The sequence below is a fragment of the Nipponia nippon genome, unplaced genomic scaffold (assembly GCF_047370975.1).
Source record: "Nipponia nippon isolate SJK-2023a ecotype South Korea unplaced genomic scaffold, ASM4737097v1 scaffold_11, whole genome shotgun sequence".
NCBI lineage: Eukaryota > Metazoa > Chordata > Aves > Pelecaniformes > Threskiornithidae > Nipponia > Nipponia nippon.
This window is the reverse complement of record NW_028262302.1, coordinates 951799-976291: the sequence shown is the minus strand read 5'-3', so window position 1 is coordinate 976291 and position 24493 is coordinate 951799. Positions and strand designations below refer to the sequence as shown.

The 24493-nt window shown below is 35.7% G+C and overlaps 1 protein-coding gene across 2 annotated transcripts in view; it reads left to right on the top strand.

The window, feature by feature from the left end:
• The window catches only part of PRKD1 (protein kinase D1), a 143714-nt gene that overhangs the window by 74190 nt on the left and 45031 nt on the right, over nt 1-24493 (top strand). For both annotated transcript variants that reach the window (XM_087747100.1, XM_087747101.1), the window contains exons 3-4: nt 22090-22221; nt 22963-23123. In XM_087747100.1, the coding sequence (XP_087603226.1) occupies nt 22090-22221; nt 22963-23123 (293 nt within the window). The remainder of the gene's footprint in view (nt 1-22089; nt 22222-22962; nt 23124-24493) is intronic.

Sequence of the window (24493 nt, the reverse complement as noted above, 5' to 3'; positions counted from 1 at the left end):
TGCTTTTGCAACCAAGAACATCCACAGTATTTTTGTATCAGTTAGGGTTCAAGAAAAAGGAAATTTTGTTTGTATGGACTTTGACCTGTTTCTATTATTTATTTTTTTTTCTATTGCACTGTATACTTTTTAACAGCCTTATTTTGTCCATATTACTAGTTAAGCAACAGGTTAATTTTAATAAGCAATTTGAAATACGTATATTCTACATTTTTAGAGGAAAAAATCCTGTGTGGCTTCAAAGCAGCACAGTAGAAACAAAATGTAACAAGTAAAAACAAAGTACAATAGATATTTTAACATTTACTTAATTAACAGAGTAGTTCGAAAATTAGAATCGGTCTTCACGTATCTTGAGTGAAGTATCAACAGTTTAATATTTAATTGGATAGAGTATACATTTTTTCTATTACTCGGTGCAGTCAGTTCATAATTACCTGTGGAGGAATTGTCGAGGCTGTTCTTGCTAACAGTGACCTGGCTTCTTTTAAAGTAAGGATTATTAGCTTTTACCTTACATGAAGTGCCATGAAAATATCCACTGGAAATAGAGTAACTGCTTTTTCAAAACCCTACATAACAATGCCTGCCAAGGCTGCTCTGACTCCTTACATGATTTATTTTTAAAATTAAGAAAGCAAGAGAAGAGGAAAATTTAAATTCTAGATAATTTTAAATAAAATTACAGAAATATATATTATTTATGGATGGCTGTCCAAAAGAAGTGCTAGATGTTTCTTGTACAGGACTAGTGATTGTGTGACAGGTATAAATGATGGTATGGAAGGTGAAAAGGTGGAACAAAAGAAAATAACTATTTAGGGCCTAGGAAATACAAAAGTCAGAGGAGACAAGTTGATAATATAAGTCCATGCAAAGCCTGAGAATAGAAGTTATAGTCTGAAGGTGACTAGCAGGTGAAGGGATGTAAGAAGAGATGTAGTATGAGTGAATCATGAGGTGAAAGGCCAAATTTTGGAGGCAATGAAATGACGGATTTAAGGAGCATGTTTGGTCAGCAGCGTGGCCATGGAGAGTGGATTACTCTAAGTGAAGTAGGAAATGAGCACAAATTATATGACTGGAATGTAGAGGAAGTCTGGGGATGCCATTAGGTGTCAATAGGACTTGTCAAAAGATTAGATGTAAGAAGGTATGAGATATGTGAGTAAGAATGGTGTGAAGTTTACAAGGATATGCAGTAAAGTGAATGCTGGAATTGTAAAAATGTAAAGGTAGTATTTGATAAGTAAAACTTAGAAGATGGCTGAAGGGCTTTATTTTTGCTGTTGGAACACGCAGTTAGAGCATCTGGAAAGATGCTTAAAAATAGGGAGACGTGTATGTCATACAAAAGTAGAAATTGAATCTATAGAAGCGTGTAGGATTAGTGAAGAGAAAGCCAAAGTCCTAATGGATGATGAAGAGAGTGGAGGTAAGAGTTAGGTCACATAATCTAAGCCAACTGAGCTTTTAAATGTAGTTTTCTTGTATCGGATCCTATTCCATACTCTTTGATTAGAATAGGAAGAAGTACAATAAGGAATAATGCAAGTCATTCCTGTAAGTCATCGTTCATTCTTCCCATATCAGGAAACAAATTTTTCCCTTTTGAAAAGATACCAGTAATCTCTATTTCATATTTCCCACATAAAATAATCACTCCAGATCAGTAAATCAGAGGCAGTGGGGAAAAAAAATCAGCAAGGAATTTAGTGCCATATTTGATGTATTGTTTGTATGCTTTTGAAATGGAGACCACATATCTTCCAGTTCGCCAAAATTAGGCAAGTAGCTGTTTAAATCTTCAAGAGCAGCACTTTATGCAGTACTTGCAAGTGGTAAAGGAGAACTATAGTGTTTAAGAGCATTAGGGGATTTATGGTTTTATTTTTTAGGTGAAGCGTCTCTCCACAAAAGTGGTCAAGCATAAGCAACTCTGCAATATTTAGAGGAAGGCTATTAAACCAGCACTGTGTGAAAGTGTGGGTGGTACCTACAATTGCCTAGGATCCATATATTTTTGCCTCTCACCTGCCAGCTTAGAGTATACATTGCTGGCTGAAGGCCTGGAATTTTTAATATCACAAAGTGCTGTTGTACTGTGTTCTAGTAACCAAATTTTAGCTAAAGGTAAATCCCCAAAATGCACTATTATATGCTTCCTAATTAATTCTGTTATACAGTTGTTGACAGTATAGATCAGCTGTATCATTTTATCTGGTTTTGTTCATGATGAACTCATGAAAGAAATTTGTTTATTACCTTATTATTGTTTTACGTCATTTCTGTGATGGACTATTTCCCTATTGCAATTCACTGACTGTATCAACTGTGTCAAAAGTTGTGCAACTGTAGCGGTGTGTCATGATGAGTTAGAAAAAAGAAAAGGAAAATAGAGAATATAGGGGATCCAAATCTTTTAGAAGGTCATTGTAATGGAGAAAATTCATAGATTAAGGGAATTGTTGTATCTTAAATAAATTTACAATGCAAAATGCACGTGTAAGATTATGATGTATTGAGAACTATGTATATTATAATTTTTTGCATACTGCTTCATAGTTTTACAGGAAATAGGGTGTGATCATACCTGCATAGTCATAGTGTTTCTGAGTCTTTAATTCTTGATTTTGTTAACTTGTTTTTACTGAAAGCAATTAGTAGTTCTAATCCCTGAGAATAATTCTTGTTTCAGTTTTATCATCCTATTAGCAGTAGTTAGTTAGTAATAGAATTAGTTTCTTTCTGTATCTTGTTTTGTTTTGTTCTGGTTTGTTTGGGTTTTTTTGTGTCCCATCCTGTTCCCCCCCCCCTTTATTTTTCCCCCTAGTATATCTAAAGCTACTTCTCCCTTATATTTTCCAGAAGTATTACTGTCTCTTTGACCAAGCACCAGTCCAGTGTTAAAAGCTGTGTCACATGTTATTTTGAGAGTGCTTAATTTATGTAATCTTAACTACAGCCATCACTTAAGTCCTCACTAAAATGAAGTGGCTTTTTTTACTTACAAGTCAGGGTTGAGGAATCTTAAGACTCTTCCATCAAGATACACTGGTTTCTGAATTCCATGTGGCCCAAAGACTTTTGTTTGATTTTGTTTCCATGTTTTTATTGAACAATTTAAGAAATCATTTTTCTCCTCTCTGCCAAAAGTCTTCCTTGGGCCTTTCCTTTCCTAAAATTGTTATCTAGCTCTTATGCAAATAAATGTGTATTTATAGTATTTTATATTAGCAAAGCTGATAAAGTATTCTTTTTAAAAGCACTTACTTTTAAACTAGCTTCAGAGCCAATAGATTTAGAACAGTACAGAATACTTTAAAAAATTATGCCCTAAGTAATGATATTGATGTCAAATAATCAAGTTCGCACAATGTTCATCCAATACATTTGATGGTGCTTACCAGAAACGTACTTTGACCCTGTACAAAAGATGGCAAATTATTTATTTTTAGATTATGATTTAGATTAGATTATTATTTAGATTAAGACCATGTCTCTTTTGGACTAGGGAGGCCAGAGCTGGACACAGTACAGAACTGGACACAGTGCACAGTACTCAAGAGTGGCTGTGCAATGACATGGGTCAGCACTTATGGGCGCAACCTGTCAGGCCCCATAGATTTATGTATGTCCAGTTTGCTTAAATGTTCCTTAATCTAATTCTTCTCTGCTGAGAGTAAGTCTTCCTTGCTCCAGACTTTTCCTCTGGTCTCAGGGATCTGGGATTCCTGAAAGCTTGTCTTGCCAGTAGAAGACTAAGGAAAAGAAGGCGTTGAATACCTTGGTCTTTTCCCTAGCTTTTGTCACTAGGTTGCCTGTCCCATTCAGCAACGAGACCACACTTTCCCTTGTCTTCCTTTTGCTGCTTTAGTTAGGAAGCTGAAGCTTACTGTTCCTTCATAATTAATCAAATGGTATTCTCTCTTAATCTTGTGGAAATCATCATAGCACAATATGGTGAAATGGGACTGAAAAGAGATTACAAGCATGCACCTCAGATGCTCTAAGTAGGTCTGTGTTGTAACAGGCATACAAACAAAACCCCAAAGAAAATTGTAGGAGTTTAATTTATTTGTTGCTTGAAATGACAAAATCATAAGAAGATTATCCAAATTTGAGCTTTGAAGGCAAACATTTCTATTGCTTATTACTTTGCTAAGGTACTGGGAAAGAAAACATGAGATGTCACAACTCCTCTTATAGACTAATAAACTTCATTTATGAATCTTCTTCCCTCTTTTTCTCCAAAAACGACAGGTGTTTTCTTCTGATACTACTTTGATAATCCCAAAATTATATGGGGCTTCATGGAGAACCACTGCTTAAGTATGTAGTTCATGTAGTTCTGGAGTTGAGGACTTTTTTTTTCTCTCTTCAATTACAATGGTATGAGTTCAGCAAGAAATATCATTTCATTACTCATACCTCTTCATGCAACTTGTCTTTGTAGATTACACACACATAAATGCCTTTCTGCTAGTACAGTTGCACATATGAGGTTTTAAAGTGATGTCGTTAATTGATGCAAGCTGCTTCTTACACCAACAGTTGTGATTTTTTTTTAACAAAACACTGAAATCAGCTTTTAAAAAAAAATAAAAACAACCAACAAAAAACCAAACAAACAAAAACCAAAAGCAGTTGTTACCCACCTAGCTGTGTAAAGAGATCTTATTATGAATCCTTGACAGCAACATGAGGTTTGCCAGAAAAGGAGGAGTGGAGACCACTCAGTCATCGGTGATATCTCAAGGAGTTTAACAGCTGAAACCCAAGAAAAGGGGTGGGTCAGTTGTTTTGCACCTTTTCAGCTGCATTGTCATACCAGATTGCTTGCTCAGTGTGATTTCCTGAAGCTGAAATCCCAGCTTTCATCAACTTGCATCTGCTTTCAGTCTTCCTCCGGTCCTACTGCAGGAGTTTCCTGTGAAGAGTAATTGCTAAGACATGTTTTCTATATTGACATGCTGTAATACCAGCTCCTAAACACTACAGCAAGAGTAAGTAAAAGATCAGCCACACATTACCTGTTCCAATATTATAGAATTGGGAATGGTTTCCTCCTCCAGTTGGACAGGAACTTTAACATTGCAGAAATTGCTGGATTTAGATAGACTGATCTGCTAACAATTCAGTGTTTTTCACTAGACAACACTGTGCTCAGAAGACTGACTTTCTCTCTAAATGTGAAGGACAGCAAATGAAACTCATAATATGTCATGGCCTGACTGATGATTACACTATTAGAAATGAAAGCCTTCAGTCAGATGTCTCAAGTTATAGAAGAAATTAAATACATTTCCTCCATAGACACTCAAGAACATCAGTGTCCTCCCACAGATGACGCTTAACTAAATGCAACAATTCATTTCTGCAATGTTAAGATTCCTGTGTCATGGAGGGGAGGAACGTATTCCCAGTTCTGCAACACTGGAGAAGAGAAAGAACAATATAAACAGTCTGTAGTGTTCAGGGAAGTATTCAAACTAATGCAGGCGGGTTTTTGTTGAAACATATTCAGACATAGTTTCAAATTATTATAGATTTTGGCAATAGTGCATCACGAAGTAGCTGAAAATGGGTTATCTCTCCTTTTTAATTAAAAAAAAAAAAATCTACCTAAACACAGGGCCATAAGAATTTTTTTCATGATACTTAATAATTTGGATATGCCTTGAAAATTTATTTTGAAGGGAGGAAAAAAGCCCTCTGAAAACAGGAGAGATTGGCCTTGAGCACTACAGTGGACGATATTGAGCATTTGAGCAGTGGGAAGGACAAAAGAAATGCAATATATGTTCAGATACTTATGCTGAACTGGTTGAAGTGTTTTATTTCTAGCCTACATTACAAATATCTAAATAGAACATACATTCTAAAGTTCTGTAAATTCAAGGTGTATTATGGCAATTATTTGTGAATGGCATGTCTGAAAGAAGCAGTAGAACATAGTGTTACTGCTACAGCTTTGCTGCTGAAGACTCGGTGTGCTGTGGGTAAACATCCCCTGAGGCACTGATATCTGATGTCAAAAGCTGTACTGATCCACTGCATTAATTTTTATTGCACATGTCAATACTGGTCAGGGTAGAGAAAGCTGAACTGTCAGTCCTAGTACTATGGGGTTATACAATCAGTTCATATCCTAATACTATGCATTTTCTAGTTTTCATTGTAGTTTACTTAATTACAAGGTCTTTTATAAAGGCTGGATAACCTGTGATTAATTTTTTTTTCTTGTTGTGCTTATGTTCTTGGCAATTTAAGGAATAATAAATATGATCATCTTCTGGTTTACAGCTTATATTACAGGTTCTTAAAAAATACGAAAATTTATTAGAAACTTTATAGTTGAGAAGAGTTACTGGTTGTAGCTGAAGCACTTCAGTCCATTTTAGGGAAGAAAATTATACCTGCGGATGTCATACAATATAACTGAAACAGTTTGTGGTAGAGCTAGAGGTTTCTGGTGAAACACAAGAAATTTAATCAGCTCAGAATGCAGCACCTGCTGTGCTTTTATGTTCATAATTAACATTATTACTTGCATTTTGTATTGGTGCATTATGCAGTAGGATTTTAATGGTGTGTAAGAATCACGTAACTCACTGAACAAATGTTGTTGTGTGTCTGTTTGCTGACTGGTCCAGAGGAGATAAGCATGGGCTATTGCAGTCAGCCAGATGAATCGTCATCCAGTGCCAATATAGATTCTGGTATTTTGGAAGTGAAAGGTCGGGCATTATTATGAGAGTGGAAGCAAAAGGGTGTGTTGAGTTACAGATTCAGTCAACTGCACATTAAAAGAGGAAAAGGGAACTTTCGTTATGAACATTAGTAGCCCTCATAAATACAGTTTTATTTTTACCTCTTATATTGTTTTCTTCCTTTTATTTTACGTATTGTTAAAATATTATCTGTTTTAACACTTTGTTTCAGTTGACTACATGGGATTCTGATAGTGTTTGTATAGGAGATATGGGGACACTTCAGAAATGTATTAAAACAACAAATTTGTATGTTGAACCCAGTTGCTTTTTTAGGCTGCACTCCTGGGCATTCATTGAACAGTATCACTAATACCGTTCTGTCAGTAACATATTGCTTGCCGTGTTGCTGTTTTCTTAGCTGTGCATTTTCTATTTCATTTCTTGTTCAAAATGTTCAAAAAGTTCCTCTGGTCTCCTGATGCAAAAAGAGTAAAGTCCTTTACTAGTGCTGTGGAAATCTCCACTGATGTGTTCACTGAATCTGTCATTTACTTAGTTAAATTGCATTTCAGACCAAAAAAGGATCTGAATTTTTTGAGAAAATCAAGCTATATTTGTAGGAAGGATTCCTTTTGCTTAGAATACTCTCAAAAATTAGTAGGCAGCCCAAACCAGGAAGCAAGGTACAGAAGTTGCCGTCAAAGTTACAATCAAAGATGGCTGTAAATGAGTAATCAATCATTCATAAACACTGAAAGGAAGAGAAACCGAAACTTGCATCTTTGTAGGTGTCTCTCTCTAAAATGCAGTCTTACTGTTTGCTCAAGAAAAGGAAGTAAATTTATGTAAGGTGAGCTTAAGTTGAAAAGTGTTCTTCAGTCTTGATGTGATTAAGTAGTATTTGCTACAAGCTTCAACTGGACCTATGAAAAGGTAACTTTCATGTTCCACTCATGAAATAATGATGCAAATGTGAACCAAAATAACGTAATGTAAAGTTCACAACAGATTTGAACAGAATGGAATGTGCTTACTCTGATAAACTCACTTCTTTAAGCTTAACTCCTAGTTTTTGAAGCTGTCTGGTATTCTTTTGGCTAGCCTTTAAATATGATTTATTTCAACTGCCATTTGCTAAAGCAAATAAAGACATATTAATGATCAAGAGGTACAATCCTTCATTGCCTTTCTTTCTGGAGAAGTTAAATAGTTAAGAAGTTTTTACATTAACTTACTACATGAGATCTGGACTGTAGATGAGTTAACCTCTCTCTAAAATGAAGTATGCATTGAAGTTGTTATTTCAAGCTGTCTGTAGATGCAACCACCACCACTTCATCTGTGTATTTGTGACCTTTTTCGGACGAACTATATTTGCCGTTTTTCCCTTAAATGGAAGCACAGACTCTAGAGAACAAGCTGACAAATGAGAGTTGCTGTGGCTCTGTACTTCTATACTGACTCTTTTTGAGATCTGTTTTTCGAGGACTTCAAGGAAACAATTACTTTAGATGCCTTCAGACTTATGTTCTTGCCAGCATAGTTTGTGTCCTACGCTATACCTTATTCATGAGAGCTTATTAAAAACTGCTGTGTAAATTTGCCAAATCTTTTCATGTTATATAGAGCAAAAAACAATTTTATATTTACAGTTTTAATATGAGTTTGCTTATAAAAACTCTACCTATTTTTACTGGGGCAAAATTACATTGGGACGTAAGAGATTTTTGCCCACTGCTGGAAGGCAGACGATGAAACGTTAACATCTTGTGCAAATTAGTGGAATGTACTTCATCTGATTGCTGTGAGCAGTTGTGCTCAACTTGGCAGGATTCCTGAAGCAACAAAGTCAAATAGCAGCTATTTTACATTCCCTTGCTGAGCTGATGAGGGCAGGAATTGATCCGCTGCTTTTGTTAAGAAGCTGTTTCTGTTTTAATATCACATAGACAGTACACCACATGATCATTAAATGTGGACGTTTTATTTGGATTCAGTACAGTTTATACTGTCTTATATATGATAAAATATAGTGAACTGAATAAAAGCTGTGGATAACTATACAATTATAGTAAGTGCTATATATCAACATATAACTGGATTGTAATGTTAGTTCAACTGCCAGCTCCTTGAGATAAACATTATGATGTTGTATCTTTGAACATCATTCTATAGTACTTAAATAGTTGATCACAGTTCGCGATTTTGCTTCGTTGTCATTGAAAAGCATCCTTCTCTTGGTGTCTTCATAGCTATGGTAACACACTCTTTCTGACGTCTTTGAGAAAAACAACTGTCTTTTCTCTGTCCTGTCTAAGATGATATCTGTTGCAATTATTCTTCCTCTGTGTCCTTTTAATTGTCTCTAGCTGTCATCTTTTTTCTGTAGAGGTAAGGCTTATTACTGATTAAGTTAAAGTGGGTTGATTTTTGTATCCCTCGCTGTTCATTAGACTACATCATTCTTGGATCATGAATTTCAGATAGGTGACTTTGTGTTTGAAGTTCTTAGGACTAAAAGATTCTTGCCGCCTTTGTTTATGTTTTGTCTAATTGTCTTTTCTTCAGCTCATAAGTGTTATAATTGTTACCTTCTGGATACTGACTTCAAGATTCGTATTTTTTCTGCATCAACAGAATCTTTCTGAACTCCCCCTCCCCTCTTGCCTTACCATTCTTTTCTTTCTGCTGCAGGAGGCAGTAGGTAAAAATAGGACCAAAAAAAATAGATATCCTATCAACATCACTTCCTTATATTCTTTGGCTGCATCATCGACCATACACGCTGAGTAAAATGATATGCGACAGGCAAATGTTAGTAGGGAAGCAGTTAATGTGTCATCTTTGCTTCTGGTGCTCTTACAGAAATACAGGTCATGCTAGTTATTCTTCCTTGGGACTTTCTGTACATTTTTAGTATTTAATGATTATTTCAGCAGCAGAAAATGTGAAATAATTACAAGATACTGTGAATGTGGATTGCAAGAAAGCAAGCAGTGTATTTTTTCACAGGAACAAAATTATATTTTTAAGTAAGCTTTTTGAACTCTAATAATTTCTCACTCGTGTCAAGATTTTAGATGTCATTTTTCAAGCTTGATTGGTTTGTAATCATAAATGATGTCATTTTGTATCTATAAAAAAAATAAACTAAATATTGGAAAAAATGCTACTGGTAGGGAAGATGCATTTTCCTTGAGAGAAGCTACACAAATCCTTCTGTCAGGATAGGACATTTTATAAGAGGTCACTGTTCCACTGCAAGCTAATAGATCAGACATCCTACATTGTACACCTTTAATTATCCAATTTTCAGAGATAATATATTTTCAGTTTATTTGTGCTGTTTAATGAAATGTCAAGTTTTCTGTTCATCGAGATAGCATACTTGGTTTTCCAGAAGTCACACAAACACTTTCTTCTCCAAAGGCTCATAAAGAAACTATGCTTTCGTGAAAGGATAGATGCTCAAATGGATAAATAACTATTTATGACTTAGGAAACAAAGGGTAGAAATACATGCTGTTTTCACAGTGGAAGCAGGTCACTAGCAGAGGTTCTTAGGTCTGTGCAGGTAAATACATTCATATATCATCTGGAAAGCATGATTAGTAAAGTGTCAGTGTCACCCCAGATGAAATTCAGTATAGCTCAATATAAAGTGTCAGGGGAATTTCTTGATTTTTATCTATGTAACAAGGGGCTCAGAGTTCGCTGATACTACCAAAAATTGAGAAGTTATAATATGAAAATGTCATCTTAGTGCTCAGTGCTCGTCAAGAAAAGCAAATATAAGTCTTGGTATTCTTAGGAAAGGAGTAGAGACAAAACAGAAAACACTTTTAATGTCACTGCCCTTGTGCCATCTGTCTTTGTGACCTCTTCTCTGCTTCACAGAATGTTTTTGCTGCAAAGCATGGGCATCGGAGGTAGTCGTCTGGGGAAATACCACCAGATGCTGATGCTGCTTTGGGAACTCCTTTTTGAAAGTCAGGATTCCAGGCTTAGTAGATTTTGGTCTGATCCAGTCATTCTTATGATTTTGTATCCTTATCACAAGGTTTCACTGAAAAGAAACATTTTTGAAGTTACATCAGTTTAACAGGGGTAACCTCAATGCCTGCGAATTTTCTGTGCTGTTATAATTAAGGTAGAATAAGTAATTACATGATTTTTAATTATTATGCATCAATAACTTGTATAGCCAGCTTTCCAAGAAAGGTGGGATTGAAGCTGATTACAGCTCATTACAGTTATATTCATTGCGGTTAATGCATTGAAAAAAATGCCTATCAGCTTCTAAAGTAGATCTAATATATTCTTGATGTTCATTTTATATTATATAGTACGTATATAAGGTAAAACCTCTGAACTTCAAAAAATCCTTATTTTCCTTAAAATATCTTATTCTTACTTGGGTGAGGCAATTTTTCCCCCTTTCTTATTCATTTTTACTCAATTTTCTTAATATGATACACATCACACTTCCCCTTCTTTAAAAGGTTTTAGGTATTATCATTTTGACTGAGTCCAACAGAACCCACTTAGTAATAGTAGCTCAATAGATTATTCAAGTATTAGACTTCAGCAGCCCCCACTTCAGCTGATCCTTTCTCAGAAGACTTGAGGTGGTGAATGAAACTTGGAGTCTGTGGTATATTGTCCTATATTTTAATGTATATTTCTATGCTCATTTGTACTTCTAATGTGATGGTATCATCTGATTAGCATTCTGAATCAATGCTTATAATTAAAAAGGTATTGATGGAGGAAATGAAAGTGCATGTTAGTACAAAACATATTTCCATCAAAGGATGAATCAACTCTGTTTACTGTTTTACAAATTTATTTAATCTATTTAGTCTTTCCTTACTCTATGGTGTGTGAAACTTGAACATGGCTATAAATTATTTCACAGGATGTGTCTTTAATAGCACTCGGGCTTTTCTTAAAGGTAGAATGGCAAAGTCCTGTACATCAGTGGTCTCCGAATTTTTTTTATTGTGCATGCTGTCACTAAAAATTTTTGAGCATACACCCCCAATATATGTATATTTATTTATAACTTACATGTGTTGCTGAAGTTCTAATATGTTCTTCCTGCACCCTAATGAATTGTCTTGTGCACACCCAGGGGTGTGTGCGCACCACTTTGGAGACCACTGCTATACATTCATTTGAAGTTGTATGTTAGAAAAAAAATTGTTTACCTCTAAAAAACTTGTCTTTTTTGAGTATGTCAGTAAGAAAATTTCAATTAAATTGTCTTTCTCCTTTTCTGTTTTTTGTATTCAGTTGTTGCTGCTACTAACACAGATTCTAATCATAAAACTGCCAAAACATGAAGATTTCTCTTTTTCTCACCAGATTCCGTTCCCTTCCATCAAATAACTGCGTGTCCCACTTCATTTTCTTCATTTTCACTAGCTACAACATGTAATGGGGAACAAACTTTGCCTAGGCTAAGCAGAAAACTCTGATTTGTCATATATTTGATGCATTCGTTTGACAGTTTCTTTGGCCAATACATGCTTGACCAAACATTTGTATCAGTGTATTTGTTAATTGGTAGTAGTGAGTCCTGAATGGAGAGTAGCTGTAAATGATTCAGAGAGGAGCATAATGAGAAATAAAAGGTAACCCACTTGGAATAACTTGCCCATCAGATGAGTTGGGGTGTTAACCTGTCAACAGTGTATTCTACACTGCTTGGATATATGTCAGGGAAAGAAATCTACTGTTTGAAGAATCTCTGCTTTTTCAGTCTCTCTGAATTCATGGTCTCAATAACTCATTGCTCCAGTAGGTTTCAAATTAAATATGGCTTATGTAAAAAATCACTATTAAACTCATTGAATTTACTTTCATTGGCCGACTGCTGGCTTTGGTATTTTGAAAGAGCAAATAGCAATACACAGTCTCATGGTTATTTCCAATAAATGATGTTTGCAACCCTTTGTGGTAAGATACACATCTTCCTTTAGGAAGTGCTTGAGGTTTGTAGCTAAAGCAGGTCTGAGCACAAACAAACCTCCTTCCCTTGGGGAATATAACAATTTGAAATGGAAACTAGGAAGAAAGAGACTCAGGAACTGCCACAGGTTGCAATCTGCTGGTTTTTATATATGGATGGTAGTGTGACTCAAGCCTGGAGACACTGTCATTCCAACTGAAATCTGGCTCACTCCGGCTCTTAAAGAGGCCCCAAGAATGTTTCTGTTAACCTAGTTAAGGTGTAACTTGTTGCCAAAACGAAGTTTGCAGAGCTTGTCTGCTTCTTAGGACATGAAGGCTCCTATCACTCTAGTTTGTTGCTGCAGAAAGTTATACTACAGGGGTTATGTATGGGTTTGGTTTTTTTTGGTTTTTTTGGCTTCCTCCTCTTCTTGAATCCCGTAAACTCTTACTCATTTCCTCTCCAAATGAAACAATTCCAGTCTTTTAATCTCTCCTTATATGGAAGTCTCTTCCATGCCTCCAGTGTTTTTTCTCATCCATCAGTTCTACTCTCTTACTGTACTTCTTGGGTCGGTCTCACAAAAACTGAACACAGAATGTCAAGTCAGGAATATTAGTATCACCATTTCCCAACATTAATTTCAATCCCATTTATTTATGTGCATGGGTGAAATACTGAGTAAACCTATTAAGTCAGTAGAACACTTCTTTTTATCTTCAGTGGAGCAACAATACATTCTCTAAGTATTTTGCTTGTCTTTTTGACCTTCTGATCTACCTGGCCAGGCACTGGAAATGTTTCCATGATGAGTCATTCTTGAATTGTTTTAATCCATTTAAAAAATGTAACCACAGTTCAGAGCAATAATTTATTTATTTCTTCCAGGTTATGTCATCTTGGGCATTTCACATGCAAATTGTTTATTTACTTAGCATTAAGTTCCTTTCTCCCTTTTCTAGTCTTCTCCTAGAAAAATCAAAGTGGGGACGAGAAAACGCAATGGTTATAAACAGTCATGCTTCTGTTCCTTGTCTCTGATGGTCCCATATCAAAGATATGAGACCTGAAGAAAGCATTATGAGTCAGGCAGACACTGGACAATGTGCCAGGAGTAGTTGTATCTTTCCAGGATTAGTTGTTTCATCACCTTCCCAGGGCTCGAGGTGAGGCTAGCTGGCCTGTAGTTCCCTGGGTCCTCCTTCTTGCCCTTCTTGAAGGTAGAAGTGACATTTGCTTTCCTCCCGTCTTCGAGCACTTCTCCCAGTCACCATGATAGTTCAAAGGTTGTTGAGAGTGGCCTCGCAATGACATCAGCCAGATCCCTCGGCACTTCTGGGTGCGTCCCTTCAGGGCTCATGGACATCTGATGATACCATGCAAAAAAACCCCCACCTATATATATTCTGTATATAATCATATATATTTATGAATTCTTAGGGTAATTTTAAGAGATATCTAAACTTTTGCAGGTCATTCACGTTAAATAGTGTTAAAAATAGTTTAATGTACACAGAGGTTCCTTAGTGAGTTCAGCATAAGATTGTATTTTTAGTTCCATTTTTAGCCATCAGCATTTATTCACCATATATACTTTTAGCCATTATTCACCATTTAACAAACCATTTTCTTAACCTTTTATGAAAGAAACTTGAAGGAATTGGATAAGGTTTACAAGTGCTACTAATTCTTTTTAAGCACCTCTTCTTTTTGAGATGTGTATTTCTGACAGTGACCATGTAATCGATCAGTTGATTTTTTCAGAAGCCTTGGAAAAGAACTGTGAAGAACTTACAAAACAAAGTCAGAGGAAATAAAGAGGTAAAAGACTCGTAGTGTTTATGGTATTAATTTAGATCAGTGTGAGCACAGAAAAGGAGCCGCGAGGCTTTATTTTTAATTTGGAGCTGCTCCGTTTTGCCAGTAGTAAGAGTTAATTTTGAACACTGCATCAATATCTCCAGTAAACTTGTGGAGCATTTAATTTTGTTTTCCTATGCTAAATTAATACCTCTGCAGTGTAATTTTATGATTAACAGAGCCTGAGGCCATGAACTAAGGTATTGCTTTTTTTTCCACTTGGGTGAAAAATGGGTAAATTCATGAAGAAAGAATTCTGTGCTGGGATTTCAAATGAATATAAAACCTACTGTGCTGTATAGTTTGTAGGTTTGAAACTGTGGAGTCATTTTTAAATGAATAGAAGTACATTAAAATTGAACATTAAAAATTCAGAATGTACAGATGAATCAAGCATGTTGACCCATAAATATTAATCTTTTATTAAAACTCTCCGTAAAAGTCTGAGCTAGCACTGGACAAATGATTGCAAATCTCCTACGGTTTATTTCTTAAATTTCACGTCATGGGTGAGACAACGTAAACAACAACCCATAGTGAGTCTGGATACTGGGGTTTATTTAAGAACCAAGGAGATCAGAGCTTTTACCTTACTTGAATGCCTCCCATGCTGGCTCACTTGCTGCCTTACCAGCCTTACATTCACTGGCTTCCCCACTGCCCCTCCCAGTAAGGAGGTGGTTGCTGGCCAGGGAAGTCTGGGCGTAAAGTCGTGTTTGTTGATGCTGTGCCGCTGCTTGCAGCTACCAGTCTTGGGCGTTATTGATCAAAATTCATGGATGTCCCCTGGCCTCCATCTCCCTGATCTCTGGCATCTTCCCCCACTTCTAGCATGTTACCTCTAAGCAGGGTCTTCACCTTTGTCTTTCCAGCCCTCCTCCTTTCTGAAATGACTGCTTCTTTTGGGGGACCTTTCTTTTCCACCTCCTCTTCTTTCTAGACCCCCAAGCTCACAGTGTTTCCAATCTAAATAGTCCATGTGCAGAAACACAACACGTGATCAGCCTTGTAGTTGGTGGTTCAGTTTCTTGTCTCTCTTGCACTGGAGGATTGAGGGCATGCCACTTTTGCTTAGTCTGGGTGTTATAAAAAATTGCAAGTAACCTGTACCAGTTGCAGTTAGCAAGTAGCAGGCTTGTGCTTGAGAGTTCAAAATTCAATTCTGAAAATTTATCTCCCCCTCCGTCCCTGCCTTCTACAGCCAATTACCTGCCAACTGTTAGCATTCATAATTTAAGCTATTTTTCACCTAAAACATTGGGATAAAGCAATAATAGGTAAGGAAAACAAAACAAAACTTACTGGATTAGAAAGATTTTCCTGCATGTAAAATTTAGAATGCTGAAGTACTCACATACATATCCAGAAAGCTCATTAGGTCCAGATTTTCCATATCCAAGTTCCCTTATTTCAGAACAGAGGCAGTAAAGAAACAGAGTGATTATAAATCTGTACATGTCTAGATTTAGGAAGTTGTAATTTCTATTATGTATTAGGGGCTGATTATCTTAGTTTAGTTTTTAAATCAGATTTCAAGGCAGAGATCAGAGATCTAATCTTTGGCTTGTATGAACTGCTTTAGCTCTGATGACTTTGATGGGACTCTTGAAAACTCAGACTGTCTTTGATTGCCAGGATGGAATAGTGAAAAGAATAAAATGCTTTCCTTTCTCTTAGCCCAGTGAAATTGTATATACAGTCATTAATTGTTATGGTTTAATCAGTGCTTGAAGTGGTATAGTGTATAATGGTATGTTATATTTATTTTTTAAGTGGTGAATGCCAGCAATTCCTGTAGAGAAGGGCTCGGTTACGAGTGCCTGTGGGAAGTCAACAGTGTACATTACTCTTAAGGGCATTCCAAGTGGGAGAGGGTAGAAGGAGAACGTCTGCTTTTCATAGCTGCAAGACACTGCTAATCATGTGGTTGATGGTTTCTTGTGCTGGGAGAGGCATGGATGCTAGATGACAGGTCCCATTATGTGAAACTCTGTTGCTCATAATAGCAGGATCTCACCTCTGCTAACAGTTCAGAGCCCTTTTGGACTTGGAATTCAAAACAATCAGTAAATCATTTGCCTCTTTCCAAAAGCAGGACCTTGCTTCTGTGAGTTGCAATGGCTTCTTGTTCTCATTTCCAGCTGTGCTGAATGATAGATCTGCTCCTGAGCCCAGAACAAGGAGTACTAGATATTAACAGCCAAGTCATTAACAGACTTGATGAAATAGTCTTGTCAAAACTGTTGTAGTTTCAATGTCTGTGTTTTGGTGATACTAGGAATGCTTAAATAGATGATGACAAGTTAGCCTGAGAGTTAACAGTACAGTAGTATCATATTAAGAACATAACATTGCAAACTTTTCTGCAGAGTAGTAAGTTTTTCAGGATATGGTTGTAGGCATAGTTGGAACTCCTTCTTTTTTACTGCACAATTTTACGTACAGCCAGAAAGTTGTCTTCACAGCATCAGTGCTCTGTCAAAACAAAAGGATAGCCTGACATTACAGAAGCTTTTTTGTTAATAAGAAAGGTCTCAATTTAATTTGAAAAAAATATACATATCTTTCTCTTCATCAGCAGGGCTTCTGTTTTTTTAGTCAATAACACAGGAGTATTCTGAAAGTTAAAACTTTGATTGTTAGTGGCTATATGAAAGCCTTTCTAGATGTGTAATTTTAAAAAGTAATGAATTACAAGATGATGGAAGGAGTTTAAAAGAACCTAATTCATATACGACTGCTTCTGGAATTGCATGCTCTGAAAATTTAAGTTGTGCTAGGTTTAGCCCTAGAAAGTCAACTATGCCATGTAGGTGTTAGAACAAGAAATATGAATTCTCCGTGTTATACAGATTAAAGATTTGTGTAACTTGCTGGTTAGCATAGTTGTTCCAGATCAAGTTCCAATGACACACTAGTTTCAGTGAATAGTGCTCTGAAATAACATCACTTCATGAGACAAGAAAACAGAATGCTGTCTGCAGAGCCTGATGAAAACACATAAATCTGAAGGCTAGAAAAACACTATTTTTACCTTAAAACCCAAACCACTTCCTTGTCTTTCAACAGAGTGGAACATTGCCTAAACAGTTTCAAAAGAAGGAGAGAGTGATGTTTTGTATTCTTGTTGCTGTATTCTGCAGTACTTGCCAAATTTAAAGCTTTCTTAAAATAAAATGCATTTTTCCTCCCTCCTCTTTATTTTTGAATATTTACCATGTCAGTGTAAAATGATACGGCTTTTTTAATGTATCATTATATAAAGTGGTATGATAAGTTCCAGTTATTCAGCTAGGAGGGTTGAAATGTAGAATAAGAATGGTATTTATCACTGCTTGTCTTTACTATTGGTATCTTTTTTTGATAATGCTGGAAGCATCCTAGAACTTGCCTTAGTTAACTTTTCAACCAACAGATTGGTGTTGCTTATCTAGTAGTTTGTTGTTAAATTCGATTTCTTGCTGACCTTCTATATGGGTGGTGCCTAAGAGTATCTCTAAGCTGTGGAGTAAGTCCTCTAATAGTGGTTTGTTGGTGTGCTGATCTACACTCCCTTGTATTCCAGCCCCAAAACTTGGTACAAAGGTAGTATCTAACAGTCCTTCGCTGTTCCCTGAAGCTGTTTCCTGCCTTTCCATGCTTTGTCTTTGGTTTCTGGAGCTTCTAAGCATAACTTTCAGGACCCTTCAGTTCATGTGGACCCTTCATTACTAGGTCCTGCTCCCTTATCGTCACAGAAATATAGTTCAGGTGTTCTCACAGTTCATGGTAGGTGAACAGTTTTGCCAGTGAATTCATCCCTGCTGAGTTTTAACTCCAGTACATACTTAGTGTTGTAGCAGATATGGCAGATACAGGAGGGTGAGTTCACCATGAAAACTACAACCTAACATGCTGCAGAGCTATTTAAATCTAGCTGTAATTCAGCACAGACAATTTACTTTTCTGTCAAGGGAAAAAAATCCCAATGTTAATTCAGTAATCAGTTAAACACTGAAGCAAAATTTAAGCTTCCATTGAAAGGCAATTTCTTTGAAAATTGATCATCTCTGTTTTGCAACATGTACTGTACAAGAAATTTTAAGGACATTTAAATTGAAAGATGTTTAAATGAAAAAACCCTAAATATGTAATACTGCATGTGTGTTTATAATAACTGGTACAACAACTTCAAATTCAGTACCTTGGGAGGTTTCTTTACATTTGATTTCTGCCTCCCTAAAATTGCATTAACATTATTACTGCTAAGTATGGTATTTATTTAATATCACAAATATTTGTAATGTGAACTAAACAAAAGATATAATAAAGTCACTTCTAAATTTTTTTTTGCCTTGGGAGTAGAAACATTTTTTATTACAAGAGCATGAGCCATGATAACCCATTAATTAATTTGCAGGGAGACCAGAAGGTCTCAGTTACAGTTTTAGTGGAAAGGATATCAATTATTTCTTCACCATTTGTGAAGGTGAGGTGGGGGATGGGAAGAGAGCAGTACAACAAAAATGGAGTTGAGAGAATGACACTCAACAACAAAATACTTTCCATCCACATAACAGCTTCAGATGGAACTGAATTCAGGACACAGGAAGAGAGCTAAATGATCAAATCCATAGGGCAAAACTGCTTGTGGGAGGTTTGCGACGTGCTTCTACAGAGTTATTGATATTTACTTTTCACAAAAACTAGCATTTTAATATAAAGATATATTAAAATATTTTTAATCCATTATCTAAATTATTAAGCTAAATTAAAGTTGCTCCTTTTTTTTAAGCTTAGTTGTGTTTTCACTGCACTGTTCATACTATTTGAAAAACCACCCTGTAAATCCATGTAAAAACTCCTCTGCAGTCTTCCAATTTAGCAAACGTCATTTACTCAAAAGAGAATTTAAATACATGCGTAACTTTAGGTAGGTATTCAAGGAAATAGGCATAAACTTACATACATACTTAAATCCTTCACTACATTGAGACTTACGCTATTTTTATTTTACACATCACTCTTGTTTTAATAGTGCTTTAATTATTACTTGTATGCTTTTAGCAACAGGCTCAGGAAAGTCTATTTTTATAAATAAAAATTTTACATCTCTCAAATTCACATATACGTTATGTAGGGTTTACCTTATCTTCTCCCTATGGGAAAAATGCATGCTCACTGAGTATCTTGTTTTAGTAAGCTTTTTGGCTTTATATTTGTTATGTACAAATTTAAACTGGAGACACAATAGCAAAGAAGTGTACATTGCAGTTCTCTTGGAAGCTGATGGGGCATGGTGTTCCAGTTTCGGTGCTTATCCTTGAGAAAGCTCCCAGATACATAGCTTTTCCCTAATCATTTTGTTATACGAAGAAGTGGACATGTTCTGTTTGTACAAGCGAAGAATAAATATGTACTTTTGTATTTTAAATAACATCAAAATATATTTTAAAGCTTGAGTGCTTGATTCTTCCAACATATTCTTTGATTCGGTAGGAACTACAGAAAAACATCTGGCTATATGTACAGAAAAGAGGTTGACTTTAAGTCTTAGACAAAGTAAAGTCACAAGAATTCTGTTAAACATCTAAAATGTGTTCTGATGATTTGTGTTTTCTAGTATACCAAGGACAGCGGTACCATTACAGAGTGACTATTGCCTTAACAGTAGTGAACTTGCCTGCTGTGGTCTGGAAAAAAATAGAAAAATAACATACTTGAAAAGTGTTCTTATATGTTTGGAAGCCCTTGAGGCTGAAAAAAATGGCTGGCCTAACATTGTTAATTAAATATGAAACTATTTTATTTCAGATTCAGGATGCTCTAACATGTCGGACTGTTTTGTGGAGTCCTAATTTTATGAATTAAGTAAGCTTTTTGACATGGCTTATTATGCAAACTAGGAACAGAATAATCCTGGGAAAAGAAAATGAAATCCTGGATTAAACAAACTGTTAGGTGACCTGGATTGTTTAAATAAAAATTAAAAAAAGAAGGTTTGATATCATTGGAGTCATTGGATTCTACTTTTGTGATGGTATTCCAAATACCTCTGTTAAAAGATCCCTAGACTGGAAATTGGTTGAGACTAGAAACATGGTTTTCTGTGGACATTTTTGGAAAAGTTTTTCCTAAGAGTAGGAGTTTTGTGCACAGAAGGAACTGAGTCCAGAGCATAGGTCTTTGTTGATACTCTGCTCTAATTAGTTAAAAACTGTTTCTTGATTGGTATGCAGATTTTTGGTCCTCTTTTCATGAATACACAAGGAACAAGACAGGGACGGAGAGTATTTGGATCCTTTAGGAATTCATTTGAATTGAACCATTAAAGAATTTTTTTTTCTCTCTCAATTGCAAATCAGGAATGTATTTCTGCTGAGAGACAAAGCATTTCTATTAAGTGGCTACATACCTGGTTCATTCATACTGATATCTGTGAAGAGTAAACACACACTTAAATCACCTGTTTAAATGGCAGTCTGAATGAGACCAAATGTTTGCATACATGCTTAATGCTTAACAACATTTGACAGATATTTTTCATTAGACTATCTATGTTTAACATAGTAAAAAAAAGAAAATATTTCATTACAGTATATTTTTAAAAGTATTGTGGTACTGGCTACCTCTGTATACTAAATAGTCCTTTAAACACTGTCATTGTTTATTTTTATAGTTTACACTAGTGCAGTTAACTAGCCCATGTAACTTTCGCAACCATTACACTAGTTGCAAGCTCACATCACTTTGAAAGGATTGGTACTTCAGGAAATGTACAGCGGTCTTCCAGACTGCCCTCCAAGGTTTTTCTCTTTGTTGGTGATTGGGTGTATAATTACATGTTTTCTTTTTAAACTCTAATGTATTTTTTCAACTTGAGTGATCAGTTCACTGATACCAACACAGGCTGCTGAATAAGGTACACCAAATGGTCAGCTGAAATGGCCCATTTTTGATACATTTTCCTTTACTTGTCTAAAAAAAAAAAAGAAAGTTTATTTACTGGATGTGTTCAGTTTATCTTATGTATATAGACCTTTACAGTCTGTAAAACAGTATGTTGAAAAAATTCCAACATTTGATTCAACTCTGCCAATTTCTGATAAATGTTTGATATGTTTCTTTGGCTGCTCATGGCTTGGACAAGTGTACTCTTCGCTGGTGCTTAGGGATGTGGTTTAGTGGTGGACTTGGTAGTGTTAGGTTAATGGTTGGACTTGATGATCTTAAAGGTCTCTTCAAACTTAAATGATTCTATGATTCTATATGCTATTATCCTCCTGTGTTTTACTGGAAAAATGCTATCGGGGAAGTTATTGCTGCAAGGTTGTAAAAGCAGCTTTATTCTTTTTCCAGTGGTCATTGTATATGATATATGATATGCCATTGGTTAATGGTATGTCAGCAATCTTTTATCTTCAAACTATAGTATAATGACCGATACAAAATTCAAAGTTCATCGTCATAGTGACCAAAAGGTGTTTTGCTTTGTTCTGTAATGAAGTACCATATAAATGAAGCATATTAATTATGTCACTAATTTTACTCATTTTCGGAATGATCTTGTTGTTACAGCTTCTGCTACCTTTGAAGACTTTCAAATCCGGCCCCATGCTCTTTTTGTTCATTCGTATCGAGCACCAGCTTTCTGTGACCATTGTGGAGAAATGCTGTGGGGGCTGGTGCGTCAGGGACTCAAGTGTGAAGGTAAGCTGCAGTGAGATGTGATTTTCAGTCTCAGGAACAGACCTGTCCATTCCACTTATGCATATTGTCTCTGATGCTGCTTTTAAGTTGGTTAGGCATCAGAAAAAAAATTACAGTAGGTAGAGACAGTAAGAACTATCAAAATAATTAACTGATTAAGGAACGAATCCTTTCAACTGTTCTGAGGCCTCTTAGATATGGCTCTGTAACCTGAAGTGCCAAAAAAATTGATCTATATATATTTTTAAGAAAAGGTTTTCTGTGTCTTACACTTCCCTTATGAGCCTGTGGCTGTATCTAATTCTATATCACATTAATTCAGATCATTTAACTGAAATTACTGTCAGTCCATATGAGGTTGTAATAGCTGTCTTTTCTCATTTTGCCACAACTATTTGGCTCCTGGAAGGCTGCATCCAATGGAATATACAATTTCCAGTAAAGGACTTCCTTACCTCCCAAATGCGGATCACAGAAATTTCTTATACTTTGAGACCACGGATTTTTTGAAAAATCAAAGAGAAAACCGTGGTTATAGATACAACTATTCAGAACTCATAACATTATCTCTCTAAAGATTTGTAGAATATAGGAATTAAACCAGCAGAGTAGAGGAAAAAAGTTCAGTCAAAAATACAGGTGGTGTTTTTGAACACCTATTGTTTTTTTTAAAAAAAAAAAAAAGTTTGCTTTTTTCCAGTAATAAACCGTAATCAGATGGTTTTAAATTTCTCTTTTCAGGATGTGGTCTAAATTACCATAAGAGATGCGCGTTTAAAATCCCTAACAACTGCAGTGGCGTACGGAAAAGGCGTCTGTCAAATGTTTCTCTAACAGGACTCAGCACCGTTCGGACAGTTTCTGCAGAACCTTCGCCCAGTGTGCCGGATGAAGCCCTTCTGGTATGGCATTCCCTAGCTGTAGAGGCGATGGGTGTTGCTGCTAAGAAACAATGACATTTAGTGCTGTAGGATCTGGTTTTGCCTGTTATAGACTACGGAGGAGAGTGGTATGTAAATTATAAAGTATTGCTGTGAGAAAAGGCATCTTGATGTAAAAGGGAGGTCACCAGCTTAAGGTATGTGGGCTTAAGGTATGTGGCGCTTCCGATACTCCCAGTAGTCTCCTCCCTTTGACAAGAGTTATGTTATTTTGAAGGTCTAAAACTGCTACCCATGCTAATCTGAGTAGTTGCATCTTGGAGGATGTCTTCTCTGGAACTAGAAGTTGAACTTCTTTTGTATCAGACCATTATATCCATTGGTTTATGATATAGGAGATTTGCCTCAGAACACCGTGACCCAAACACCACTGTATCGTATTGAGTACCTGTAACAGTCAAGGCTGTAGTTAATTAGTTGGAGCCTGTGTATTTATCATATTTCTAAGTGTTCAGGAGAAAGTAGGAGAAGTCTCCATTATTTCCTTAAACAGATCTTTGTGGTGAATGCGTTTCTAGATCTGTATATATGTATGTAGATTTACAATATACGCACAGGCACATGTAAATATATGGTGTACTTGTATATGCATTAATATAGTAGTTTTCCATCATGAAGACAACTCTTCTGAGAACAAAATGTAATGACTGGAGTAAATTAGAATGAAATGTATTTTTTTATCTTTGGCATATTTGTTTCTTTTAACACTCATGGTCATAACATACTTGACTAGTTAAGAATACACTGTGTATAAATTAATCCACTCCTAAGTGAAAGTTTTGAAAACCTTAAGGTTTAAAAGAGAGGAAAGAGTTTATAAGTACATGCAACAATTATCATGTTTTCCTCTCAATTACAATATTAAACTTATTAAACTTGACATACTAAAAGGACACTATTGCAAATGATGTAGACCTGGTGTAGACCTGTTTGTACCATCTACAAACCATAATTATGTACTTATGCTACTGATTATCATTAGCCTAAAGCTACTTGGAAATTAAGGTTAACATTATGAATCTGTATTTTTAATTGAAAAGCTGCATAAATGAGTAAGGTGTTTAAGTTCTGCAAAAACTGCAGCAAAAAATCTTTATAGATTATTCATAATTCTCAGTAGGTTGTGTCAGAAATGCTGACTTATTCAGACCAAGACAGAAAATTTTGAGGAAGGCTGGCCCTAATTCTGAATTGTTTCTGGAATTTTGGTTAAAAAAATTGTATGAGTGGGTATCCTGGTATACTCTCTATAAATATTCACTGCACTGTACAGTTACAAGATAGCAAAAAATTTCAATTTGAAACCATTTTTAATTATATGACTGTTGTTT